The 27,825-nt window shown below is 55.2% G+C and overlaps 1 protein-coding gene across 7 annotated transcripts; it reads right to left on the bottom strand.

Moving 5' to 3' along the window:
• Positions 1 to 157: 157 nt before the first annotated feature.
• PLEKHM2 (pleckstrin homology and RUN domain containing M2) lies at positions 158 to 27,825 on the bottom strand. Of its 7 annotated transcripts, none has more exons than XM_087755710.1 (22): positions 27,464 to 27,822; positions 17,774 to 17,899; positions 15,310 to 15,416; positions 15,053 to 15,162; positions 14,006 to 14,105; positions 13,364 to 13,451; positions 12,683 to 12,869; positions 10,939 to 11,067; positions 10,487 to 10,546; positions 7,569 to 7,803; positions 5,607 to 6,386; positions 5,275 to 5,344; positions 5,097 to 5,187; positions 4,712 to 4,776; positions 4,273 to 4,361; positions 3,586 to 3,718; positions 3,308 to 3,498; positions 2,951 to 3,016; positions 2,290 to 2,449; positions 1,907 to 2,086; positions 1,707 to 1,823; positions 158 to 1,333 (listed from the first exon to the last, which is right to left on the bottom strand). In XM_087755710.1, the coding sequence occupies exons 1-22, from the start codon at positions 27,521 to 27,523 to the stop codon at positions 1,196 to 1,198; spliced, it is 3,282 nt and encodes a 1,093-aa protein (XP_087611836.1). In that variant the 5' UTR covers positions 27,524 to 27,822; the 3' UTR covers positions 158 to 1,195. The 7 variants fall into 7 exon arrangements, with proteins under 7 accessions (XP_087611836.1, XP_087611838.1, XP_087611837.1 ...); XM_087755712.1 differs by lacking the exon at positions 27,464 to 27,822 and adding an exon at positions 21,501 to 23,101; XM_087755711.1 differs by lacking the exon at positions 2,951 to 3,016 and having other exon boundaries at positions 27,464 to 27,825.

Raw genomic sequence — 27,825 nt, 5'->3', positions numbered from 1 at the left:
GCGAGGAGCTGGGGCGCACGTCCGCCCCCTTCTCCCCAGCCTAAATATCTCCTTCTCCCTGCCCCAGAGCGAAGCCGAGGCTCAAACCTCACAGGGGGAGGAGGAACGGCAGCCCCTGGCACGGGAATTCCAGCGGGATGCACCTTGTAGGGCCAAATCCGAGTTACCAATGAGTATTTATTTGGGGAGGGGGAAAGGAAGCAGATGTATATACATATACATTCAGTCACGTATGTTTCCTCCCAGAAAAAGGCCCCGTGAACATATGTTACAGGAGAAGGTCTCCAGATTATTATTATTTAAAAGCTGGGGTTGTGCCCCAAGGGCTCGCTGGAGAGGGCAAGCGGCAACAGGTCCTCGCTGGCCTCGGACGCAGTGAGCTGAGAAGATGGGGAGGCGGTGGGTGGCAGCCGTGCGACAACGTCCCTTAGGACACCTGAAGAACACCGGACTCGGTCTCTTCTCTCCCCTGGCGCACGGGGTCAGCGTCCAAACCGCAAACCGGCTTCTGAGATCTCCTAAAACCGCACTGGGATATTCAAGGCCAAATTTTTTGGCCCTGGTCCTTCTTCCTTGGCCTCAAATCTCAGCGACAGGCTGGGGAGTGGTTTCGTGATGTCCGGAGGCACGCGGCCCCGGAAGATGCCGGGAGAAGGAGGCGGCGAAGCGGTGCCGTACTCGGTGATTGTATTAGCAAGGAGAAAACATGCACGGTAGCGATTTAGTGTTCCCGTCTCGCCACCTCCGCACCCCTGCCCTGTTCTAAAATGAACAAGTCCCCAGTCCCGCGCCCCGCCGCGACAGGGGGACGCTCATCCCCAGCCCACCCTGCTCCCCCCTCTCCCTCACGACTAGCGCGATATTATTCTATGAAAGGCAAATTATTTTGCCCCTTGGCAGCTGGACGAGGAGGAGGGTGCGGGCTCGCCTGCGCGGCTGTACAAGGAAAGCAGCCGAGCGCAGCCTCGCCTCCAGCGTGGTGAAGCGTCCGGTTGCTCCCCTAAACACTCCGGCCGTCCCCGACTTGGTGAGGAGCGTGGTGGGGTGCGGGGTCCACGCCTGCAGGCGCGTTCCTGGTGGGGACCGAGCGATGGCAGGAGGGGTTTGGGGCACCCGTTGGCTGCGGGGCAGCTGGATACGGGCCCTGCTCTCCAAAAACAGACCCCTGTCAGCCATCCTTCCCCCCCGGCCTGGGTTAACACCAGGGGTCCCGCTCGGCTCTCCCGCGGCAGAGGCTGTCGCTGCGCTGCCAGGCGCTGTCGATGAGGCTCTGAGCGTCTTCGCATTTCTTCTTGACGGCGGCATCCAGAATGGCCTTGTGCAGGAGGTCGACCTGAAACACGTGTGTGGGGCAGTCAGGAGGGGAACGAACGACAGCCGCTCCTCCCCCTTGTTGTAAAACCACCTCAAAAACAGACGGAAAAGGCGCCTGTGTCATAAGTACGGGTGACGAAGGGGGACAGGGCTGACCCAGGTTCCTCCCCACTCCCTTGCCAGCCCTGGATGCTCAGCGCCCGCCTCGCCAGGGGACTCGAGCTCCGAATCCCACATCCCACAGTTATATGGACGCGGAGGAGCTCTGTGGCTCTCCTGCCCTTTGTGGGGACACTGCAGGGAAAAATTCACCCACTCCTTCCTTGGAGGGCGCTGGCCCCGTTCGCCCTTCCTTGCCAGAGGAAGGGTGCGACGCAGCCTTGCACGCTCACCTGGTAGATGTTCCTCCACGCAGCGTTCAGCGCCGAGAGGAACCTCTCCAGTTCTGTAGTGCAACTAAAATAGAGGACCCAGGGGGGCAGGAACTGCTTGCGGTCCTGAGCAAACTCCTAAACGTCAAGAGAGAGACCAGGCGTTACCACCCCGTCCTTGCCCAGCCCCGGGCCGTCCGGCCCCGAAGCACCGTGCTTACCAAGATACAGTACTCCTTGCCAGCCTCTGTGGAGATGGCGGTGATGTCCGTCAGCTCCACGGTGCCCAGCGAGCGGAAGAAGCTTGTCTGGCAGTCCTCGTGGCAGGTGAAAGCCTTCTCGTCCGTCAGCACGAGGCAGCAGGGGACGCAAGGCGTAGGGGCAACACCCTGGGGGATCACCTGCATGGGGTGGCGAAAGGGGAATTAAAATCTGGCATGAAGGAGCCCCGTCTCCATGGGGTACCCCGTGGGGAAGCCCTCCTCGCTCGGGAGAAAACTGCCTGCTCCATCCCTGCTCCCGTCGGCAGCTCTGTGCCCCAAAGGGGCTCCGGGCAAAGGAGGGGGTTGATGCACCCACACTTGGGGGCCTGTCCCCAGCTCACCCCTTTGGAGACAGCCTGGCAGAAGTACTGCATCCAGTCCGCCATGTCTTCCTCGTTCTCGGCACTCAGCTCCAGGGAGGGCCGGTCCGTCAGGATCACCTGGAAGGAGTGGGGCCGGTCGGTGGTGTTGGAGCGCCGGCATCCCCCGCACTGCTCGCCACTGGGAGAGAGGGGGGAGGATGGAGATCAGCGGGACGGACGGGCCAGCGCTGGCCTGAAAACAGCCTCCGCCTGCCCTCCCTGCGCTGCACGTCACCCCTTTCCCCCACAAGCACTCGTTTCCCATCTGTGACACCCCCTGCGGGGGCTCCAAGGACGCCCTCCATCTCTGCGCGTCGTGGTAGAGCCGGAGTTGAGCACGGTGGGTTTGCGGAGGCCACCCAGCGTGGCCCTTGGAGGGGTACGTCAGCCCTTCAGAGGCCAATTCCCCATCAAAGGGTGGGCCTGGCATGCAAAAACCAGGAGGAAACGAGCCCATCTCCAGCTACACGCACCAGAGCCAAAGCAAATGGGATTCCGTCCTCAGCCAGGAGCAAGCAGGGAGTCCTGCGGCACGGACTAGATCATGATGTGCCCTGAAACACCTCCCTGAACATCCCAAGGAGCTCCTGATCCCCAGATCCCTGCCGAACCTGGGTGCTACCTCCTACTGGTTGCTTACCCCATATTGATGGAGAGCAGAGGGGTGACGTCCGTGCGGTCCGGGTACTGGTACAAGATCCCGTTGCTGCCGTTTGGGAAGATGAGAGGTGGTAACCGGAGTCAGCTTGGCTCTGGCAACCCCACAAACACCCTCTGCCTTCGGTCCCGCAGGCCCTCCTGCCCTGCCCTCCACCCATGCAGTCCTGTGGGGCTGCATTCCTGCTGCTGGGCAGCCACAACTGGTGGCTTTAGCCTCCCAGGTGACAAGATGGGTCCCCTCCATCTCCCAAGCAGCTCCTGGGCAGCAAACTGGTCCCAGTGCCTTCTCCAACAAGCCCTGGCTGACCCCAGTCCCAACCACAGCCCCGGCGCCCACCTGAGCACCACGAAGCAGGTCTTCCACTGCTCCTTGCCCAGGTAGGAGGTCCCTGCCTTGTAGTGCAGGATGCCGTCCTTGGTGACCGCGTTTTCGGCGGAGGTGTAGCTATTGTTGGTGGGTCCCAGCGCCTCGTCCATGGGGTCTTCCCAGTGAACGAGGCCGTAGAAACGCACAACCACATTGCAGGCCTGTGAGAATCAGGCGGAGTCGTCAACGGGAGGGAGTCTCCCTAAGCCTCCGCCACATGTAGCGATGGCTGCAATATCCAAACTCACCTCACACTTGGACTCCTGGGCCACGAACTTTGCGAGCGCCAGTTTCTCCATGGTTGCATCCGTGAGGATACTGGGGTACGGTGGCTCCCGGCACCCCTTGATCATGGCTGACTTCAAGGAGACCAGGAAGAACCTGAGAGGGAGACAGATCTCTGAGGAGGCCAGGGCAAACAGCCCCTCATCTCCCTCACACGCTCTCATGCCGAGAGCTTCCCTTCAACGTGGGCCTCTGGTCTTCCAGACCAAAGGGTCTTGAAATCAACCTACAGACCAAAGGCAACGGGAGTTGCAAAGCCTGAGCTCCAGGAAAGAGATGGGTGAGACTGGGAGACGGACACCCATCCTAACACAGATCCCAGTATGACCATCCAGGCCCTAAAGAGGTCACCTCCCTGAGCTGACAACACGCAGAGAGGCCTGGGGACGTGCCTTGAAACTCAAGACCCTCATCCCTACTCATCCCAGTGATACAAAGGACAGGTGGTCTGCGTCAGCCAGTGCCTGCAGGGTTTAGCCAGTGGCATCAAACCAAACCCCAAACTCCCTCTGCTTGCAGGACTTTGTCATGAAGGGCTGTCCCCGGAGTCTCTTGCATTTCCCAGGTGACGCCGGGAGTCCAAGGTGCCGGCGAGAGGTCCCGCACCCCGGGAGGAAAGCACCACGGTTCACCGCCCGGTCCCTGCTTACTCGGTGAGAGCCATGTCTGCGGTGTCGAGCAGGAACTGCTTCCTCCGATTGGTGCACACCAGAGTCACCGTCTGCTGATCCAGCCCAACCTGTGCCACATATGACCGGTTAGTGAAGCCAGGCGGGGGACGAGGGGTGGCTAAGCAGGGCTGAACCTGGCTTCTGGCCCCAGGGGAGAAGGTCAGTGGTCGCTCTGCTGCCCATGTGAAGATAGGAGCGAGCTGGGCAGCCGCAGAGGTGGCATTTGAGGGGGGATCACTTCTAAGTCTCCCAGTCTCAAAGATTCACTGGCCAAAATGCTCCCTGGGGACAGAGCACCCCACAGAAACACCCCACTGCGATGCTCCTGACACCACTGCGGCCGGAGAGGTGAGGACCGACCCCCCGACTCGCCTCCTGCTCCCCCCAGGAGGGCTGACCCGACGCAGGCTGCGCTCACCGAAATGTAGTCCAGCTCATTATAGGAAACGGCCTCCTCCACCATGTACGGCTTCTCCGCTGCCCCTGGCACAGACACAAAGAGGCAAGTGAAGGGGAGCAAAGGACCCCAGCGCTGCCCGGATCCGGGCCGCTGTGCAGCAGCAGCGTCGGACCTGCAAACCAAGCCATGTCCGAGGCAGCATGGAGCCACGGGGCACGTGTCCCAGGGCTCCTCGGGGGACAAGTCAACCTGAGCTCCCTACCGTGACTGCCACTGCTCTGGCAGACACGAGGGAACCGGCAGTGAAGGTAGTGAGCTGTGGTGCCCTAATTTATGGGCAAACCACAGATCAAGCAGGCCTCCCTCCCTGCAGCTGAGCGCAGAGGCTGTTGGGACGGGATACCTTTCCGGATCAGGTACACATAGCAATCTGTCAGCAGGACGTAGATCAGCTGCAGGTTCCCCTCCATGTGCCCGGTGCTCATTCGGATCATCTGCACAGAGAGAAAAGAGCGCTCAGCCCACAGCTGAATCAGGCACAGAGCCGGTCCTTCAGGGGAGAGAGATGGTGACCACCTTACCCTGAACAACTGTTCCTCGTTCTCCCGAAAGACGTGGATCATCAGCAGGAGGAGATGGTTGTTATCCACCCTGTGAAGAGAGGCAGTAGAGGATGGACACAGACATGGGGCTGGGTGAGCCCAGGAAGGGCAATCGCCTTCCTCATTGAACTTGTCCATGGTTTGGGCACCTCTTGGCCCCCAAGACCTTCTCCTCCTGACCCCTTGTGCCTCATCTTCATCCTGGAAAAGGATGGGCTTTGCCCCCCAAACCAGGGACAAAGGGAAAAGCAACAGCTTGAGCTCAAGATTGTGTGGAAGATGCTCTCCCTGCTGAGCACACCCAGCCTCACCTGAACTCGGAGGGATGGGTCAGCTCCGAAGGGCTGCCCTGCCCTTCCTCCACGCCAGAGTCCTCGGCGCTGCTCGGGGAAGGGCTGGGCTGCTCCTTCTTCGGCTCGCGGAGAGCCTGGGGGTTGGCGGTTTCTGTCTGGCCAGTTTGGGGTTCATCACTCGCCCCTCCAGACTCCTCTACTGCCCCAGCTGCTTCTCCCTCTCTGCTTTCTTCTTCTTCAGGAGCCTCAGGGCTACCAGAAACATGTGGCGGTTGGCCAGGCCCTGGAGCGTCATGGTGGCCACCACCTGGTGCAGCAGCGTTTGGACTCTCGACGGTAAAGCGGTAGAAGTCCATGGGGGCTGAAATCCCCTCACTAAAGTCGCCAGAGGACGATCCATCCGGGGTCTCCCCTGGCGTGCCAGTCCGAAAGGACTGCCCGGGGGGCTCGAGGGGGGCGTTCCAGCCACCAGGGTCCAGCTGCCCGTTGAGCCTGTCCATCACCTTGCTCAGCGGCTGCCCCACGCTCTCCATGGACGTGTCCTTCATCTCGGGGATGCGTAAAGCCAGCTGGCTGAGGGCAGAGCGCTCGCGACCCTCTTCCTGCCCGCTCGGGCTTGGCTCGCCAGCCGGAGCAGTGGGACCATCGTCTCTCTGCAGGTCTTCTCTGTCACTCAGCCCATTCACGCCGCTGTCTCCACTGGCCTGCTGGGTCTCGGGCACTACGGGCGCAGGGGTGTTCACCGGCTCCTCGGGCTTCGCTTTCTTCTTCTTGCCTGTTTTCTTCTTCTTGGCTAACCTGGATGGTGAGAGACCAAGAGAGATGTCACTCATCTGCGCCTGCTTAGACTTTTGCAATATAGAGAGGGGTCCCACCCTTGCCCAACAACCTTCCTTTGCAATTTTCCCTGTTGCAGAGAAATCCTTATATCAAGAACCTCGCTCAGCGTGCGGCCACAGAGAGCCCCCGCCTCCATGCCAGCCGTCACAAGAAAAGCAGAGTATGGACACTATTTCCTACCTATCCAAACAAAGAAAAAAGAGGCATCGGCTGCTGGACACAGCACCTTGGGCTTCCTTTGGCTGCAAAGGGGATCAGAAATGGATGCGGAGCTAAAGCGATGTGGGAGAAATCCCTGCCTGAGAGCAAGATGCTGGGAAGGGAGAAGGTTTCTTTCAAGAGGATGTGGGAATGTTGTGGCCTCAGCTGCCAGAAGAGGGAGATGCAGACTGGAGCCCGCTCCAGCCAAATGGCACACCGGGATGTTGGCTGTGGAAGTGTTCAGGCCTCCCATGGCACCCCAGCTGCTGCCAGGTCACTCTTGTCTGGGAAGCGAGCGCAGTGCTCCCCTTCCCTCGTGTCTGCTGGAGAGCAGGGTGCAACGTAACCCAGCTCCTCTGCTCCTCCTAGGAAAAACAGGGCGCGAGAACAAAGCACAGGCCTGCTGGGCTGGTTCTGGGGTGCCCCCGTTCCTGGGTGTGAGCAGACAGAGCCTTGAGCTCTTTGTCTGGGTTTAAGGGCTCTGAGGGAACCCTGGGGATCTCCTCTGCAAGAGTCAAACACAGGCCAGCAGCTCTGCGGAGGCATCTCCCTCAACAGGTTCAGCCACCGCTCATTGACAAACAACAGGAAGGACGGGAGAGAAGATCTGAGACCCAGAGTTACTGCAAATCTGCCACCAGCTGGAGAAAGCTTCAAATAAAAGCTCACGGCTTCCTCTGAGCTCTCCGATACAGACTGTCAGGCAAAGGCGTTTATGTCGAGCCAGCCTGTAGCTCTGCAGACCCAAGGGACCAGCTCTGTTGACACCTACAGAGCATCAGTTGGTGCCTGGAGGTATAAAAGCACTTTCTCATGATTGTATAAAGGCTACACCACAGATGCTGTCTCTGTTGGGCTAGAAGGGGTGGCACACCATCAGCCTCTGGTGACAGATGACACTCAGGGGCATGTTTCCAGGCCAGGCAGCTCTGTCCCTACCTGATGACCTCCAGCTCCGTGCAGCTCTCGGACTGGTCCGTTCCTTCAGGGGTGGCTTCTGCCTTCTCCTGGGAAGCTGTGTGCACCGGCGTGGTCTCGGTGGAGGATGGCGCGTCGGCTTTCTCCTCGTTGAAGGGGTTGTAGCGCTGCGTTGGGCTCTTCACGGAGGCCTTGCTGCCGTTCGCCTCCGAGGCGGTGGAGCGTGGGCAGCTGAGTGTGTCCGTGAGGTCTCCATCTGCAAAGACAAGAAGGGAAGAGCGGGATGAATATCAGCTAGGGAACCCGGATCAACTCGAATCAAGCAAAGCTGCACGCTGGGGGCTTGGGGTACTACACCGTCACCATACTGCTCGCAGTGACGCCACCCCGGGCACCGGCAGAGCGCTGTCAGACCAGCTTAGCTTCAGAGATCGCTGCAGGCAGCAGGCTCTTTGCGAGGAGGGACAGAGAGGCCAGCGCGCGACCCAGCATCGCTCTGCGTTTTGCACCCGCTGCAATTTAGACAACGCCTGGAAATAACAGCTCGGTCACCCAGGAGCCGGCAACCGGATTAAGTAGAGGTAGCGTCCTTGGGAAGGAACTCGAGGGGTCTTGGGGCCGTGGTGCTCCTTAGCAAGATGACAGCAAGCTAAAGAGGCTGCTGCCCCGCACTGCTGCTTCTCCCCTACGACTGAGTCTTAGGAAGATGCTCGCTCAGACAGAAGGGCAGAAATGGGGCCAGCCCGTAGAGCAGCGATCCGTACGGAGCCGGCTGCTTTTCTCCACTTGCACGAGACACACACGGTGGGCTGGAAGTGTGGTGGAGGGGGGACACAGCATTCACCAGGGTCCGAGGACAGCAGGCTGCACAGACAGGTCGTAGCACAACCGGCTTGGCCCATGTTAGTCTTCAGAGGGAAAAGGAGCAGTGGAGAAGGGCGACAGGAGTCATGCTCGGAGTTATCCGTCCACAAAGTCATGGTTAAAGGAAGGTTACCCATGCCCTGCTCTTCTCCAGCACCCTTCATTTCCAAAGCCAGCTAGAAACCTCCTGCTAGGCAGGGAGACCCCTTCTGAAGGGAACCACGGCCCCGGCAGACTGATTCGGGGGCGTAGGCTTTGAGTAGGAAAATGAAACCACTCATAAAAAACATCTAATAAAGGCAGTTTTGTGATGGCCGATTTCAAAATGCTGCTTTGTTCCTGCTGAAACGCCTGCCCTGCAGCGTGGAGGGTGTGAACGCTATCAAGGGAGGTAAATCGGGTAGAATTTTAATGTCTACATTAAAGGGAAAATAAAACATTTAAAAGTTATTTCAGCCACAGGCTTCTAGCCCGTATCACCAAAATGAATGTCACTTTTTTTGCCTAAACCCTGCTGGTTCTGTTGAGACAAAACAATCTTTGTCCAAAATACAGAATTTGACCCCAAATGCATTTGCTGAACATGGGGAACTGCCCCAACTTTCTTAACCTCTTGCTCTGTGCAAGGAATGCATCAATAAGCTAACCTGGCGGGGGGGTTACGATGAAAACTTTGCTACGGCCGAGGTTTGCTCGGCACACAGTAACCCAGCCCGGAGCAGCGGTGGGTCACACTGGCACCGCTTTGTAACCGGGGTCTGCACACAGGAGCCGTGCGCGCCTCCGAAAGCCGGAGGGATCTGCCCCCAGCATCCCTTGGCTTCTCCCAGCCTGTACCCAACAGCCATGGTTAAGTTGCTCGCTGGGTGTCGGGTTTGGAAGCGTGGTTTGTATCCTCTGGGTGTACACTCAAGCTTCAGGGAGGCGTTAAACCATCTCTGCGAGCATCTCTGCGCATGGGGTAAGAAAGAAGACGAGAGGGAGCGTGTTAGAGCCCAGGAGCCATCCACATGGAATTCAGGCAGAATTTCCCCAAATATTCAGGTGGTACCGGCCAAGGCAATGCGGACCCAAGGCTCCACCCAGTTTTTAGCTGCAAAGGACAGAGCGTGGGTGTATTTCCTCCGGGGGTAAAGCGGAGAGGTCTCCTAGTCCTGTGACATGCAAATGATCCGCAGAGGGACTGCATGTGAAGGAAGGAGAACAAGTTCCTCTAAAACAGGCACATGCTCTTGACCGTAAAGGCCAGACGTAGCTGACAAGATGGTTTTAAAAGTGGTAAAATAAAATAAATAAATTAATACAAAACACAAAAAAAAAAAAAGAAGTGTAGTGACCCAAACTGGGCACAGCGATGTGCTGGATGTTGAGGCTTCAAGAGAGATGTTTTGATACAGGAGAGCAGGGTCCAAGGAAAACAAAACCTCCCAAATTAATCCCTGCAAAAGGCCCAAAATTAAAGAAAGCAAATTAATTCTGCTGTTTTCCAGGGCTTTCAGCAAATCAATGATGGTGGATCCGTTTTTCAATCGGCACCCTGCGTGCTTTACCCCAAAGAGGAAATCTACGGCGTAAGGTCAGCTGGCACGGTCACGCTCATTTTGGACGGCCGCTGATCCTTGCCTGCCAGCTTCGTGGCGGGGGCGATTTTGCAGCTTTTCTTTTGTAACCTGGTATAAAGGCTCCTTTATCAGCACAGGCCGTAACGTACTGAGCAGCCACAGAACCACGCTCTCAACTCCAGCCTCACGCCTGCTGTGCCGAGCGCTGGGGCAGACACGTCTAGAAGACACGGAGGCATCATCAGGGGCAGGAAAACAACCCTCCGCTCCGGGATATACGGCCAGGTGAGCGTGCCTGGAAACGCCAGGAGTTGGGGAAAGCTTTGCACGTGGTCTTACGGATGAGACACAAAACCTTGGGGGATCTTTTCCGCTCCTTTCTGCCTCTACCGAATTCCATCAAGATGTGGTGGTTGCTTGTTAAAGAAATGAACCGGGGAGCATGCAGCAAGCTTCAGGTGGCAGCAATGCAGAGAGAAAACCAAAATGTTGTAACAGATGAGTATGTCCCACCTTCCCAGTCTCTGCTGGGCATGGTCTGCATTGCTGGAAAGACATCTCCAAAATCATAATCTACAAAAACGAGGGATAAAACTCAGGATTAGAAATACAAGTAGTGGGGAGGGAGGGGGGACAGGGGAGAGTGTGAAGGGGATTTGGGGAGGGAGATGGGAAAGGAGAGAAACAAAACAATCTTGCACCGGTATCTGAAATGCATGAGAAGATAGTTAGGGACCATGGATGCAAATGGAAACCAGCTGCACTAACAGTTGTTCCTGCTGGATGTTTGCGTTATGGGAGCTACAACGGGACCAGCGAAGGATGAAGGCCCCGTTATGCAAGCTGCTGGAAAGTTAAACCAGAAGAATGGTCAGTGTCATCCAGGGTTTGTGTGCCTGATCAGGGATCCCCTCTGGGAAGCAATTTAATCACTCTGTGCCTCAGTTTCCCCACTTCACACTTACCTCCCACAGATACTGTGATGTTTGACTCATTAATGTTTGCAAAGCCAGGGGTCTGATTAAAGGGAAAACCTTGTCCTCTGATCCTAAAATCCCCAGCTCCACCTACACTCCCAGGGTAGCGAGATGCTCCTGTTGAAATGATGAGCAGTGAGACAGTTATTGAAGTTTACTTCCTCCACACTGGAGGAACAGTGGCAATGCCTGCCCTCCGGGGCTCCGCTCCTCCACCGTCCTGGCTCCGCAACAGCGCATCCCCTACAGCAGCACCAAACCCCTCAACGCACGGGGAAACTGAGACACAGATCACAACCACTGCCTGGACACACAGAATAGCTTGCGACGATGCTGAAACCAAAGATCTAGCTTCAAAATCTCCTGGGATCTCTACTCCAGACTCCTCTTGAGCATTAAGCTTCCATCCACCAGACAGGCTGGAGAGCATAGCCAGACCCAAGTGACACCCCTTGCCCAGTCGATAGGGACAGGCAGGAGGTGTGCTGGCACCAAGACATGTTCTGCTGAGGGAGGAACAGGAATACGAGCCCAGGGGACGCAGCATGCACTGAAACGGCTGCTTATGCCAAACCTCTGGGGACAGAGGAGCTTCCTCCTGCGACTTTTACTGCTAGGCTCCGCGTGCTGGCTCCAACTGACCTGGGTGCTGGAGGTTCGGCATAAGCAAGTCCCCAGAAGCAAACCCTTTCACGCTTACAGCATGAGTGCACATGTTATGGGTGAACCCAAAACAGTGCCGTGCTTTAAAGCCCTTTGCTGAAATGATGCTAACATCCCCGCATCTGCATCTTGCTTCCCGGGCTGTTCCTTCTCAGCATCTTTAATGTCTGCAGTTTCTGTCTCGCAGATAAAAGGCAACTGGCAGACCCTTGTCTCAGAGGGAACCCATCTGCATGAGGGCTCAATCCCGAATTCACTGCATCCAATTAACGGCACGCATCATCCCATCGACTCCAGAACCCCCTGAGCTCGCTTTGTTCAAACTGACATCAAAAAAGGAACAGGGCCAACGTATTTTGGATTAGGAACAGCAGCAGCAGAGCCGCTCCTTCACGCGAACACGTTTCATGCAGCGTAAGAGCTCCCTGTTCCAGCCTGAAGCAGGTTAAGGGGGCAGGTAAAAGGTACATGTCTTCTCAGTTCATCATCCTCTCTGACAGGGATAAGGGGGTGAGTATGACAACTTATCAGGCTGCTCAAGTTAAGATGTGTAAGAGGACAAAACAGCACCTCTGAGACCACTGTCTGCCTTTCCCTCAGACTGCAGACATGGAGAAAAGACTCTGGGAACTATTCCCACCACTTCGAGGGTATTTGTGTCTCTGGACTGCAAAATAAGCAGTTAAAAAAGGTCCTCTGCAGCCCTGCGTACCTGCTCTGAACTAGAAGCCATGTTCAGATACAGACACAATTTTCACTCCATGGGGAGATTTCTCCCGTTCTTGCTATAAGAAGAGAAGGACTTCCCAGGATGGAAACATGGCCTGAGGTGACCAGCATGGGAAGTCCTCCTCTCCTGGTCTGAGGGAAAGGGGCTGTCCGTAGCTTAAGCCCCAGCACCTCCCGAGGCAAGACAGACTCACAGCCTAACTGCTGGGTCTCTCGCTTTGGTCTCTTCCAGCCCATCATTTGCTACCTCTTTTGGTGCCTCGTCCGGTGCAACAACTCAGCCGAAGGAGGTGTGGGAGCACACAGGCCTGACCGCACCCATCTCCAAAAAACCACTGACCTTCACTGGATGGAGCAATGGCGCTGTCGTCCCATTCCAGGTTGGTGGAGGTGACCGAGTTGAAGGAGTTGAGGGACAGGCTGTCTGAGCCGTGCACGGAGCTGGGCAGGCGGTCCTCAAAGTCTAGCAGGTATTGAGGTTTGTAGTAATCTGGCATGTACGGGGCCAGATCCAGGTAAGGAGCGTCCTGCAGAGAAGAGAGCGTGGGGTGAGGCAGGCTCTGGTCACCGCACGCAGTTATTAGCAGAGTTGAAACGATGGGGCTGTCCTTGAACGTCCTCTGACTGTCCATTTCTGCCGCCTTTCAGAGGAAACCCGGTGGCTCTGCTGCGACACCAAGGGTTAGCCAGTGGCTTTGTGTTTCCCTGGAGGGACGCCAGCATTTTGTACTGCGCTTGCAGAGCTCAACTCCTTTATCCCCATCGACCTGCCCTGCAGCTGGCTTCCCCGCACCTACCTCGTTCCTCTTCTGAACAGTACAGAGGAATAACTGAGCAACAGGAATAAATCCCGTTGCTGGATCTCCAAAAACCCCAGCCTAAGTGGCAGCTTCACGTTTTCAGCTGCAGACCAACAAGAAGGTACGCCCTGGACCAAGCGGTGGGAGCTGTGATGCCCAGGGCTCCCCCTGCTCCACGTACCTGCTCTCCCAGAGCCAAGACAATCAGATAAAACACTCACCAGATCCAAGTCAAAGCGGATGAACTCCAGCCCGGACACCAGCGTTAAGAACAAGGTCAGATGATCGTGACTGCAAACCAGGGCGTTCCTGCAGCATGGATAAAACAGAAGAGCTTCAGAGATGTGGGAAAGAGAAGAAATAGTTACAAGCACCCTTCTGTTTTCTTGGTGGCGTATCTCTGAGCTGCCACAGGAGCAGCCTCAGAGCTGTGAGCCTGCTGTTGTCCTCTTCCTAAGAGCAATGGCAGAGCTTAAGGGCAGATATGTGTGGCTCAGAGCAGTCGGGCATCCACTACATGCTGTCCCTGAACTGAGCTACAGCCAGATTTCCAGGCATCCACTGGAGCTGGGTCCCTGGACAAGAGCTCAGCAGCTTCTTGGAAAACACGGAAGAATATAAAGGATACATCTGGGACTGGGAGTAAGAGCAGTAAACTAGGAGAGATGCTTGCAGGCTCTCTTATATAGGACAGTGCATCCACATCGGGGACCTTTCAATTAATCATGCAAAACCTCTGCAAAACCCACAAGGAAAGATCAGACCCTGACCAACTGCTTGTTCCCCACTGGCAAATTAGGGCTTGCTTCTGACAAGAAGGGATGCCAACCAACGCCCAAACGAGAACGAACTGGGATACTCACTTGACATAGTACTTGTGCAGCAGGCTTAGGTTCTCCTGGAACAGCCTCAAGTAGCTCTCCAAAGAGTTTTCGTTGAGGGCTAGGTACAGCCATGCCCGGCCTGAAAAGAAAGCAGCAGAGAGATCTGTCTGTGGGGAAATGGCTGAGAAGCGAAGCAAGCCTGGAAATAAACACAAATCAGTTAAAACACCTCAGATCGTTCATTCACATTTGTATCATTTCAGGGGAGCAACTGACCATTGGGGAAATCTGTGGGGAAAAATGTCAATGGGAGATGAAGGGGCAGATTCGTGACTCGGAGTGGGAATAAGAATAAGAGACTGCGTGGTAGCTGGCTGAGAAGCAAACACTGAGAAGCTGTGTCTCTCCAGCAAGATGGGAGCCCTGCTGGCATTTCCAGCAGGGATGAGGAGACAGGAGAGATGGAGGGAGAATCGCTCTGAATCAGCGCAGGTGCAATCTGAGATATTACACAAATTCTGGTGCAGAGAGAGGCGATGGTGGAATCTGCGCTCAGCTCCGCTCTCACCGGTGTGGGGCTTGGGAGACGAAGGGTGTTGGGATAACCAGGCAGAGAGGAGGTCTCTGGGCACCGTCCTGCGTCAAAAGCGGCCTCGATGGTCCCAAACATCCGCTACAGACAACTCACAGCAGGGGAGAAGCAGCATCGGGCAATCGACAGCTACAGTGAGACGTTCTGGGGCGAGAGAGGCGATGCCTCCCATCTGCCAGAAACCCCTCCCGAGAGCACAGCCCAGCAGATCGCTTTGGTTTCGCGGCAGCAGAAGCAGGGCTACGTCTCTGACCCAACACCCGATCCTGAGACACGGTGCAATTACTTCTAGAGCCATCATGCGGTTACGGCAGGACTCCTGCCTCCTCGGCCTGAGCAAAGCGACCCGGACTCAGCTGCCTGCTGGCTCCCTCGATCTGCCTGCAGCTCCAGCCCTCGAACACGCAGCCAGCACAACCGGCCTGGGCCTCCTGCCTGATGTCCCCAAACCCAGGTTTGCCCTCAGAGCCAGGGCAGCGTCTGCGAATACTCACTGCGTCCCAGGTTGGTGGCCACGTGTTGAAGCACTTCTATCTGTTTGATGGCTTCCCGGCGGGTGAAGTGAACGACCAGCACCCAGTAGCCCGAGGAAAGATCTTGCAGGCTGGAAGAAGAAAGAAGCCCAGAGGAAGGTTAAGCAAGGGCTTTGTTATCTCCATCCCAATTACTGCCTCGATGGCTTCCTCCTGCTGAGGCTACACGCTAGGCAAAGCACGGTGAAAAGCATCCCAGCGGCAGGCTCCACGCTTACCCGTAGAGCAGAGCATGGTCCAGATGTTCACAGAGCCGCTGCAGGACCTTGTCGTGGTTTCTGATAGCTGGCGTCTCATCTTCACAGGCAGCAAAATAGCTCTGCAGCTGCAAAAAGAGATGGGATGGATGAAATGCCCTTCTACAGCCCACCGAGGAGGCAGAGGGAGATGCCAACACACTCACAGCCAGCATTAAATACCTTTTTTTAATCTTTCAGCTTGCTTAACCTTGATGCAGGTTACTTACAGGGTGTAGCAACTGGTTTTAAGAGTACCCTAAAGGCAGTAGCTCATAGCAAGAACCTCACCCACAAAGATTCATGCACTTTTCAGAGAGATGCCAGCAGCGTGGCCGCAGCCGCACAACCGACTTCCCTGTTTGCCGAGCGGGCAGGCTGAGCTGCACAGCCTCCTCCTTTACAGCTAACACTACGGCGGGGTTTTGGTGGTTCTGCTGCAGCGGCGCATCAGAACAGACATAAATCAAGGCTCTGGGCTCTGTTTCTGGCTCTGCCATGGACGAGTCCCCTCCTCGGTCTCAGAGTCTTGCCATGGGAAACCCTGGCTGGGGAGAGACGTTGCTTCCAGGTGTAAAAGATACTCCAAGTCCAGGAGCCTCATTCTTGCAGCACGCGCACTCTGTGCTAAATCTGTGCGAAATCTCAGCGCGGTTTCAGCATCCCGGGAAGAGACAGAGGTTTTCTTGTTACAGGCGGCTTGAGTGACCGCCGCGATGCTGGGTATTGATGCCAGGCAGCTGAGAGCTGCCCCAGACTTTCAAACACAGTCTGGTACGGATTGCCTAGCTGCACAGCAGCAGGGACTCAGAGGGTGCAGAGGGCAGTGCAGATACAGACCGAGGCACATGCATATGGGACAAAGGCAGCTCAATTAATCCTGAGTCGTTTCCCTCTGCTGGGGCGAGGCTACATCCCTACCACGCATCACGTCATGTAGCTGCCGCTCTCTCAAAAACCAGGACAGCTTGACTCATCCTTGGTTAACCCGTTTGCAGCTGTAAAGTTAGCTCTGAAGTCAGCGCTGGCCCTGTGCTCTGCTGACAACAGCCCTCGGAGGCTCGACGCAGCATAAATTGCTTTTCTGCTTCTGCAAAACCTGCTAGAAATCCTAGATATCCCCTTACACCCAAATGCTATATCCCTTCCTAGCTGACCCACCGGCCTCCTCCTGCCCCTGGAGCTTACAGATCTATTTAGGTCCCTGTCTTGCACATACTTGGCATTCGGGCAGGGAGATTACTCACCCAGGATGTAATCTCAGCTGTATATGCCACACTTATTTGCTCTGGCTGGCGACAAGCGAGCACGGTTCAGCTGAGCCACGACAACGCATCACCTGTATGTACAGTATTTTGGTGACCTGACACGTCTTTGCCAAACCTCACCAGTTAGACGGTAGATTTAAAAACCAAAAACTTGATGATATTGTGCTTGTCGAGTCTGACCTGTCCCCAGAAACTGGTTTCTCCTCCTGAATTATTACTAGAGCCAGAGAAGCTCCTTTAGAAAAATCATCCAGTCTCAATGTAAAAGTTATCAAGGGGACAGAGAACACCTCATGGCGCCTGGGGAACTGTTCCCAACAACCCTCTTAAAAACATGAATATATCTAGCTCCAACGCTCTCCTGGCTTGACGACCTTGACTCTCTCTGGAGCTCTTAGGTTAAGATGGGAGAGCCAGGCATGTTCCTGCACGGAGCAGGTCCCAGCCCTTACGCGGGAAAGAACTGCTGAGCCAGAATAATCGCAGCCAAATTCCCTCATCCAATCGCACAGCCTGCGCCTGTCCCTGTCGCGTCTAGTCCAGAAGGTAAATCCCCTGGGGAAGGAAATACGCAATAACCTTTTGTTTGCAGAGCCACCCGCGGGCGCTCTGGCAATGCAGGACTTTTTCACAACACCCAGGTGAGATGCGAAGCATTTCAGCTCAGCAGCTCTCATCCATTTTTGGGAGGAAGCTGTCCCAGGAGACTTACACTATCAACAGGCAGCCCAGACCCAAGCAGGGAGAAGAATGCCTTAAAATCCCACTATTCAAGAACTATTTCAGAAGCTCCCTGCAGCCAGGGTTTTAAGCTCACTCCTGCAGCAAGGACACCAGAGGAAGAAAAAAAAGTCATAATGTAGAGCCATACCCCCCTGGCAATGGATAGATGGAGCCATGTTCTCCAAGAGCTGTCTGGAGCTCACTGAAATACCCCATTTTGGGGGAAACTGAGGCAGGAAGCGAAGCCCCTGCCATAGGGGACGTGAGCCGGGATTTGAAGGCAGAAACTCCTGGCTTGTCCCAAGCAGGCTGTTGCCTCTGCAGAGAGCTGGGGTACCCTCAGAGGAGGGTTCCTGTCCTGGGTGTTTCTGCAGGCTCTGTGCTCCCTTGAGGAAAGGCAGCTGTGGGAGTCAGCCAGGGGAAAACAAAAATAACCAAGCCCTACATTAGCTTACCACTAAAAACAAGGAGCCACTCAGCCAGCTCCGCACACGCAGCTCGGGGAGGTCATCTTGGAGGGAACTTGAAGCCTGGCCGTGCCACTGACTGGAGGAATTCCCCATGACAGAGAGACTCCAAGCCTGGGCAGCAAGAGAAGATGAGCAAATAGAAGCATTTCCTCTTTTTTCTCTCCTTCCTTCTCCAAAAATAACTTAGATCTTTGTTACAGTCCTTCCTGCAGCCAGTTCACAGCTCCCAACCCTCTCCATTGCTACACGGACCGACCTGCTCCCATCATCAGAGGTTGCAAACCATTAGCGAACGGTGGTTGTCTCATCTCAACATCTCTGAACATCAAGAAGCACCAGGAAATTTCTGAAAAACAGATTTCTCTTCCCTAGAAAAGTCACATCTTCCCCCCATGAAGGGAACTAGGTTTTGAAGGGATCGTTCTGCATTATATTAAGGCTTGGCGTTACTTTTAACTGCTTTGCAAGGAGCATGCAGCCAAACCAGCTACCCCTGCATTGCACCTCCTTCCTGGGGAGGCTGCTGGAAACCCCAGCTCCACAACGATGTCCAGAGCAAACCTCCCCAAAAGGCTCAAGTCTGCCCCTCTGCAACGTCAGGAGCCAGAGGATGAACCGGTGTGACTGTGCTTTGCTCAGAGTCATGGGGTCGTGCCAGCCCTGTGCACGTGGGACCCTGCGAGTGAGAAACGTGCGCTCAGTAGTTTCGGATTTGGATTCGGGTGCTCTGAGTCACGGCATTTTAGGAGCTGCCGGTCCCAGGGAAGCGCACCAAGGGCTCGCGCCTACTCGCAGGCGCAAAGATGTGCCGCCGCGTTCCCTGGATGGTGCTGTGTCAAGGGACGGTGCTGTTTCCAGCATCCCTCCAAAATAAACATGGCCAACAGCTTACAGCCCCAAGCAAAGGACGTGGATGGCTTGCCGGAGCACAACAAGCCCTAAGAACAGATCAGCAGGAGAGACCAGGCAAATCCCCACTGAGCTACCACATATCCAGGGAGGAAACAAGACAGAACAAGCCTCGGGATCTCCTGGGTGGAGTCATCCCTACAGAGAGGGTGGCGAAAGGCTGCGACTTGCAAAAGCTGATGAGGAGGTGTTTTTGGCTTGGGAAGAAGGGTGAAGACACACACAGAGGAAAGGTACGGTGAAATAGCTTTCCCAGTTGGGGAACAAAATCCAGTTGCATCATTTCCCAAAGGCCTACTGGCCTGCTACGATCCACCTTGCCCAAAATCTGGAGGAACTAAGACCTCAAGCCTCTTGGGGCGCAGGCACAGACCACGGACGGTCCCAGCATCTGACCCCGATCATGCAGCACAGGCAGGAGTGATGTGGCACTGCCCTGAAAAAATGGCATTTATATGGAGCGTTTACTTCTCTCCTGTAAATCGCTATAAACCACAAATGAATAATTTGAAACCAACCTCTCACTAATCATGGCGTGGCAGACGGACCTGTTTGGGAGGTGGTGACCAAACTTTATGAAGCACCCACAAAGCAGCTCCCTGACATACCTGGGCAGCAAGCTGGGCTGGAGCTGGGGAAAATCAGGAAGGAGGCAAGCAATAACGTTAAAAAGCATTAACTGAAAGCAACATTGGTCATCTCTGGGTTTTATGGAGAGATGCTCTTCCTCTCGTCATCTCTGCGCTCCAAAACCAGAAGGAAGGGTTGAAGGCTGGCTCGGACGGAGGACTTGTGTGGGGCACAGCGAACGCCTCGAGCCCCGACTCGGGGCTATTTATAGACATTCCTATGGCCAAAATAAGCGCCGTCGGCATGCAGAAGGCATCCCTGCCGCTCACCGAGACCACTCCGCAGCCCCAACTGGGTCCAAGCACCGGTGTTGCAACAGTGTAGGACAAAACCTGCTTCAGTGAACTGGTTACAAAAGCCCGAACACTCGAGGCCAGCAAGTTAAACACACTTGAGAAGAAAGCAGAGCAGAAGGGCGTTTGTCCAAAGGGGACAGAGAGCTGGTTTTGCACTGAGGGGAACATGGGGTTTGTGCTCCTCACAATAACACCTTGTCCCCGTTGAGGAGAAGGTGGATTTAATTGCTGTTTATCAATCACGAGTTGATTTTTTTTTTTTTTGCAGTGATACACCACACCCCGCTCCGGCACACACGAGAAAGGATATTCCTTGCACAATTTTATAGCCTACTAATTGTACGTGTTCTCAATGAGCGTGAAGCTCTTCAGGCCTATTTACAGAGCTCCTGTGTTGCAAGAGATGCCAAAAAACAATCAGGCAGCCACACTGTAAAGTCCGTTCTCCAAATCTAATCATTCTTGTGGCTCTCCTTTGAAATCTCTCCAGTATTTCTACAGCCTTATTGAAATATTGAAATACAGTCTCCTGATCTGTTCACGGCTGGCCACAACCCAACCGAGCCTCCATCTCCCCTCCATAAATCTGGCCTGCAGATGTTTCGCTATAGCAGCTTTCCAACACCAAGTTTGTTTCCCTTGTTCTGCTTGGTACTTCCCTGGCAGGACAAACACGGTGAAAGAAAAGCAAACAGCCCAGTTGGGCACCCTTCGCATTCCTCCGGCTCCCTAACCACGGCGCTCGCTGCATGGGAAAGGCAACAGGCCCTTGGGAACCCGCTTTCCCACCCACAGCACACGGACTGGCGAGGGATTTTTTCCCAGCTGCAGGAAAGCAAACAGCAGTACCACAAAGCAGCAAGCAGACAGACAAAACATAACAGAAACTGCAGCAGCCTTTTTTCCGCCTCAATTCCTGTCCCCTCACCGTCTTCCCGGGCGGCTGAAAAGACACCTTCTCCAAGCTATCAAGTAGGTAGTTTTCTTTGAGGGCAGTGTTTTGTGAGCCATCCAGGCAGGCAGCTGGAGATGCAAACCCTTCGCTAGACCCAAAACCCTTCCCAAGCCTGCTCCCAGCACCTGCCCTTCCACCACGCTGCACGACTGGAGAAGGATGGTGGCACATTACCTACCAGACTGCACAGCCAGAACAACCCTCTGCAGCAAGGGCAAACCCACAGGGTTTCCTGTGAACGCAGCTTGCAAAGCTGTCTAACAGCGTGATTAAAAAAATGCCGATTAAGAAGCCAGTTCTGGGTCTCGGCACTCAGTCTGCGGCTGCACCCGGAGCTGAGCACCCTCAGGAGCAAGCCTGGAGCTCCAGGGAGCACCAAAAAAAGGTGGCAGGTGACTGACCTTGTCCCAAGCAAGCGATGGCAGCTCAACCCCAAGGGAAGAGGCAATGGGAAGGGACAGGACAGACACATAAGCACCGGCACTCTCATACCTGCTCAGGGGAGTACAGACGTTCAATGGCAAAGGGATAAAGAGCAGGCTGAACTACTCTGCCTGGAAAACTCCTAGTCTTCCATACCACCCATAAAAGCAGGCTGAATTTCAAGGCAGGGATGTTCTTCTCTCTTGTACACTTGTATAACACAAAGCCCTAAAGCTTCAGCTCTAGCAGGACGTTTTGGAGGTTGCATACATGATCCGACTCAACATTTCTTATAACAAGCTTCTAAACCAGCACCAGCCTCAGCGCCCAGCTTCCCTTCCCGGACTCGGTACACCTCGCCTGGGTCTCGTGGCTTTCCCGATGAAACACATCGGCACACAGAGCGTCAGCACGTTAAAGGCACCACAAGTGGAGAGAAACAGAGCGTGCTTGTGACCCGCAGAGACAGGAGCCTGAAACAGGTGAAGCTGAAACTCACAGCAAAGATGCTCCGTGGCTGCAAACGCAGAGCTCTGAAGCATTTGCAATCCAGCGCCAGCAAGGCTGTCACCTCCTGGGATACATACACTCGTCAGCTCCCACACCCCCAAGGCTTTTCCAGGGTTTTCCTTCATTATTTCTGAGCAGCAAACCTTGCAGCAGGCTCAGCCAAAGACAGGACTTGTTCCAGTGGTGACACCTTGCGAGTCGCAGGGAGCATCCCGTTCCTCTGTCACGGTGAGCGAAGCGCACGGAGCAGGGGACGGGCACGGAGCTGGCTGCTTGTGGAACAGGATCCCTGCTCTCACTGAAGGCAGACGGAAAAATCACATGCTCGGCACAACAGAAAAATCAGATTTCACGGGAAGGAAAAAACAAGTCTGGTTGGTAAACACGCTAAAACAAGCGAGCACGGGGTGCTTGTGCCTTGCAAGTCTTGGTAACGGTGCTGCTCTCCCAGATAGCTGCTGCTTACTCACACGCTGGCTTTGAATTTCTCCCCGTCAACCAAGTCTCTGGCTTGCAGTTCTTTCAGTTTCTCCTCTTGGATCAGGACATCAGAAGTGGGGAAAGCTGAAATCGCTCAACAGCCACTGAAATTGTGCAATTGGAGGCAGAGAGGGTCAGAGGCATTGCTTCAGCTCCCCGTACAAAACCCACTGCTGCAATTCATCCTCCTAAACCAACCACTCTCCCAGAAAAATGCTTTGCGTTAGTGGTAGGAGAACAAACAGGATTTTTTTTCTCCCCAAAAGGCTATCACAGCCTTGTCCACCAGCACGTCCAGAGCTGGGTTTGAACACCTCCTCCGGATATAAAAAGACAACACCAGATTAGGTACCCGCAGAATCCAATCCCCTTGCAACTGCAGATGCTGAACCTCGTATCATCACCAGGCCTGTGTCAGGATGCAGCATGAGGAGTTTCAAAAGAGATGAACCTTGAAATACTCAAGTAAGGCTGCAGTCTCAGCAGAACCACAGCAAACGGCTTTGTTCGCTCGTCAAACAGTGGCATAGGCCTTAGAGGAGCACCAAAATACGCAGTGTTGGAGCTGCAAGCGTTCGCAGACTTCTTAAAGCACCTGAACGACCCTTGTGTCTTCACAGCTGACTTACGAGCTCCATGAGATTGCTGCTAGCTTCAGGCACGGGCTTCTGGTGGTCGTCTTGTCTAGTGGCTGGCAACCCTGGTTCACATGGCAAAGGGGCAGGCCAGGACGGCCAACAGGAGCGATGTCGATCCCTGCTGCATGCTCCCCACAGCAACAGCAGATGTGGCCTGGAGCAAAGATGAGCGAGAGGAAATACCCTGGCAGAGATAAAAACCCTTGTGGTCTTAGAGCCAGCTAGGTGCTCCGCAACGGGAAGCAGAAGGCAAGTCGCTATTTGGCTATTTTCACATCTCCAGAATTGCTACCTCTGTGTCACGGCGGCTGGGCTAAATAAATCCACCCAGCCGGAGACGAGCACGTTCCCTACATGATTTGAGGAGGGATGCTCCACTCCAGCGCTGCTTGCTCCTCTCCAGGACATGGGGGCACTAAGCCGTCCCCAAATCTACCCTCCCTCGCTATGCAGGAGAAGCAGAGACATTGCAAGGCAGAGCTCAGGGAGCCTGGGGGACTGCAAAGGCATTTCAATGGTACAGGGCTGAAAATCTGATCCGGAGACAAGCAGAAAAGGCACAGCATTAATTCACTGTGGGGGAAGTAGAAACCTTCCCAAAGTCATGCATAAACAGAGCAGAGCCAGAGCTTCTGGCAAAAACTCCTGCAGCATCGGCAAAAAACATTGCTCCACCTGATTGACATGCACCAAGGATCAGCTGCTCTAGAGTTCATGGGCATGTGCGTCCTTCAAAGACAGCGGGAAAGCCTGAAAAACAAAGAAGAGCTCCAAAATCTCGGATTCTGATCTCTCTTCGGATTTTAAGTTTAGCTCCTGGAATTGCCAACGAGCATTGTTTAAGGACTTTGCATTTTCGCCACCTAATCACAAGCAGGACAGCAATAAATCTCTCCTTGACCCACTGCCCTCTCCAGGAGGGCACGGAAATCCAACAAGGGAACACAAAACATCTACGCTACCAGCTTCAGCATGGACCAGGCCACCTGTGGTAGCTCTCAGCTACCAGGAGATGGTCGGCCAAGGATGGATATGAAGCTGCTGGCATTTCTAGCGTGCTTATCACAGCAAGAGTTCAACTGGGAGGCACCAGGAGGCAGCTCTCATCCCACTGCTGCCACGCACAGTAACATTTCCTAGAAGAAAACAAGCACTTGAGTGATCGAGGGTCTGCACCCCACTGGGAGAGGATGCACAGAAAGCGGTGAATGCTCCCTGAGCCATAACATGCCCATCTCCAGCCTTCTGCCTCAATAAAGCCCTAATTCTTTAAAAAAAAGATAAGGGTTAGGCACCAATTTGCACAATAATTTGTGCTGGAGCACAGCCCTCTTAGCAGCAAGCAGGGTGAGGGAGCACTGGATGGGAAAGCAGAAAAGAAAAGGTCGCAAGACAGAAGCAACAAGCTCCACGGCATCACGCTGTCCACACAATCAGAGCAGAAAGCATCGCCCTCTGAATTCATTTGTACCTCCCAGGGAGGACAGCGAGGACAAGCTGTAGATGGGAAATCAACACCATGCTCACGATTCCCTTGGATGTGTGCTGGAATTGAAGCAGGGACCCAAGTTGCTACTGCTGAGCTCTCCCAACCTCTCCTGAAGCCACCAAGAGCAGCAGCCTCTTGACATCTGTCCAGCTGCAGGGGACAATTTATTGGGTGTCTAAATTAGATGTGCTGCCTCTCTCTCTGCAGTCGAGGCCTGATCTGACGCCTCTGCATTCAATGGCAAAGCTACCGCTGATCTCTGAGATACGGGTGAAGTATGTGAACGGTCCAGATCTGGCACTTGGGTATCACACAGAGAAACCCACAGGTTTGTAACTACCCTCTCCAAGCAGGTTTGCACCCCCACCTTTTCTAGCTGTGCGCCATCCCTCATAGATTTCTAGGAAAATAAGAGAGAAACAGCCCTGTTCACTGAGGCTTGAGGGATTCGCTTGGAATTAAAGCACTTTTTTTCCTGTTGATTTGCACAGGGTTTACTTGCTGCTTGTGCTCTGACCTCCCACTCCTGAAATTCAGAAGCACCTTAGAGAAACTGAAGTCACAGCCAGGTAAAGTCACTGCCACAGGTCTCTGTGGCACAAATCCTGCCCAAGGCCGTGCTGCTGCTCCTTGCCTTCCCCATCTGAGGCAGCGGGAAGCTGACAAGCGTCTGGATGGTTTTTCCTGGGCCACTCGGTGAAAATAAGGCATTTTTTCTGCTGCCACTACTCAAAGCCTGACATCGTAACCGGGTATCTCGGCCTTAAGTGGTGGTTTGTCCCAGTTTACCCAGTCTCGAGGTAGGGTTTAGTCCTGGCTGTCTTCTAAAATAATGTCTGACTTGCAGTCCATGGACTGCTGAGAGGCCACAAACTCCTCTTTGGGTCTGAAGCTGAGAAAAGAAAAGGTATCACCGTCTGGCTGAAAAGCGGTGTGGAGAAGTGCATGCATCACCGCAAACACATCCAAACCCTCCGCTCCACAACTCAATCCCACAACGATGGTGAAAGTAAGGAGCGAGCAGCCTACACAGCTAGGAAGGTTTGGAAATCAGAGGCGAGATACTTGGAAAACTCCTCCACGCCCCATGACACAATCCCAGCGACGAGGAGTTACTCAAGACGGACGCAGAGGTAGGGAGAGGAGGATGAACGAGAGCAGGATTTCCCAGCACGCAGCCAGGGCATGGGAAGGGTGTACTCCCCTAACCTACTACCTCACTCTTCCCACTAACACAGAGAAAAAGAGAAATATCAGGGACTTGAGGGCTGAAGTCAGACAGGGAAGCGTTGGGGAAAAATGAGCAGCTCCATAGCTGAAGGGGAGCGACGTCCCCGAGGAAGGAGAACTGCATCCCAGGGGTGTGCCAGCGCTGGACTTTCGCCATGTGGTTGAGTCTGGTTTCGCTGGGATGGTATAAATAAGTCCATCAGCCTGAAGTCTCACGTAGGTTCCTACGTTTCCCTGAGCTTTCTCGCTCTGAAATGAACAGGAAAGCAAAAAGGGCAGCATTGAAAAAATCCCCAAATCCCTCTTCACCATTGGACCAAGAGAGGAGTTGGCAGAAATTGAGGCAGGTCTAAGGCAGAGGTGTGTTGGCAGAGCTATAGTTGATGAGTCCTGTTCAAGTATGATAATAATTAAAATAACCACCATGTTGATTTTACAGCATTTCCAACAGGGATCCCCAAGGTTTTTCTGAAAGCAAATAAATTATGTCCAACAAATCCTGTGCGGGAAGCAGTATATCCTTACACATATGGGGAAACTGAGGCAGCTAGGTCAGCGCTGTAGAGCATCGTAACAGAGCCTGGAGCAGGCTGAACATCCACTGATTTCCAGGTAGATAAAAGATTATCCTTAATTTTTAGAGGACAAAAAGGTGAGAGACCAGCGGACAGGGTCACCCATGGAAGAAAAGAGAAAAGCTGGGAGAGGTTTGCACATCCATCCTACATCCCAGAGGTGATGTCAGGCCATCCCTTCCTTAACAGTGCTGGGAATTCACTCATGATGGTCTTCGTAAGACAAGTTTTCATGGATGAATCTGTGTCAGGGCACATTGCAGGTCACAGAAAAACTCCTATTCCATAGGACAGCGGAAACCCAACAACTGGAGAAACGTCAGCGCGTCCAGAAAGCCTCCTTTCCCCCAAAACTTGGGACGAAAACTGAAACAAGACTCCCTTTACCTCCTCAAAGAGAGCTTGCATTCTTTCTCAAAGATGGCTGGAGCTCACCTGTGGCCCAGGAAGGACATGTGGCCCAACCCAAAACTTCCAGCATGTCCTTACAACTCATTCCTGTGACTGCCCCGAACAGACTCCAGCGTCCTGTCCCCTCCGTGCTGGCATGCAGATGCTCCCCACCAAAGGGATGGGTTTTAAGACACGCTCTCACCAGCAGAAGATGCTGAGGGGCAAGGAGAAACGAGTGGCAAGTAGAAGGACAAGGTGCGAGACGAGGTCTGACGGCACATGTCTTCAGACCCCTTGTTTTGAGGGCACAGGCCAGGGCACGGCCAACCCACGGGTACAAACCACACATCCCCCGTGCCCACAGGGGAGACATTTCCAGGTCCTGCCCCCCCAGCCTGCGCCCCCCGCAGCATACGCCTGGCTGGAGAGAGGACCTCTCAGAGAGAGGGTTTCACGCTGGACTTGTTCAGATCCCCCAGTGAACAGCCCCAGGAAAAGGGATCCCCCCAGAATCCCCCCAGTCCTGTCCACAGGAGAAAGAAATCCTTTGAAAAGGGGGAACCCCAGTATATCCCAACCAGCAGAGACAGGTTCCTGGGGGTGACCCTGGCAGCGTCCCTTTGGCAGTGTGGGCCAGGGGGCGACCCCACACCCCCAGGGGTGCTTCTGAGGTGTCCCATGGCACCAGCAAAAAGGATGCCTCCGACCTCACATCCCCAGCACAGAGGGCCTCTAGGGACACCCCCAACACCGCACAGAGGAACCCCTAAAGGTGTCCCCTGCCTCTGGCAGAGGGGATGGCGGGGTGTCCTTGACCCCATACTCCTGTCCCAAAGAGTCCCCCAGTGTCCCTGGGGTGTCCCCACCCCCCTACCGTGGGGGGTCCCTAGGGACTGTCCCCCAGCCCCACATCTCTGGTGGTGGTGTGTGTCTGTCTGGGGGGTCCCCAGGAGTGTCCCCCAGCCCCGCACCTCAGGCAGAGGCAGTCCCCAGGGACACCCCAGGGCAGAGGGGTCCCCAGGGCTGCCCCCGGGCCCACGGCCCTTGCACAGGGGCCCCCGGGCTGTCCCCGGGCCCACGGCCCTTGCAGAGATGGGGGGTGTCTCCAGGGCCGCCCCAGCCCCACACCGGGGCCCCCGCCGCCCACCTTCTTGACGGAGAGGGAGATGTTCTCCAGGATGCGGTCCTTCACCTCCGCCGGCTCCATGGCGCCGCCGCCCGCCGCTGCCGCTGCCGCTGCCGCTGCCGCCGCCGCCGCCCGCCGCCGCGCCCGCCCGGCGGAGGCCGAGGGCCGGCCCGCCCGCCGGGCCCGCTCACCGCCCCGCCGCCCCCCGCCGGCCGGCTCCGTCCTGCCGGCTGCCCCGGCCCGGCCCCGGCCCGGCCCGCCGGCTGCGGGGTGGCGGCCTCCGCCGCCGCTCAGCGCGCCATGGCCGCGCCGGGGCCCCCCGCGGCGGGCGCGGAGGCGAACGGGGCCCCGCCGGGAAAGAGGGAGCGGAGCGGAGCGGAGCC

The sequence above is a fragment of the Nipponia nippon genome, unplaced genomic scaffold, assembly GCF_047370975.1.
Source record: "Nipponia nippon isolate SJK-2023a ecotype South Korea unplaced genomic scaffold, ASM4737097v1 scaffold_19, whole genome shotgun sequence".
Lineage (NCBI taxonomy): Eukaryota > Metazoa > Chordata > Aves > Pelecaniformes > Threskiornithidae > Nipponia > Nipponia nippon.
This window is presented reverse-complemented; position numbering and strand designations above follow the sequence as displayed.

Bases quoted from the DNA above. Each gene is read 5' to 3' on its own strand.
- PLEKHM2 (XM_087755710.1), bottom strand. From the start codon at position 27,523: ATGGAGCCGGCGGAGGTGAAGGACCGCATCCTGGAGAACATCTCCCTC. The intron at 13,452-14,005 runs GTGAGTATCCCA...TCCATGCTGCAG, and splicing joins CTGCACAAGTACTATGTCAA to GAACGCCCTGGTTTGCAGTC. The intron at 7,804-10,486 runs GTGGGACATACT...TTGTCTTTGCAG, and splicing joins GCCCAGCAGAGACTGGGAAG to ATGGAGACCTCACGGACACA.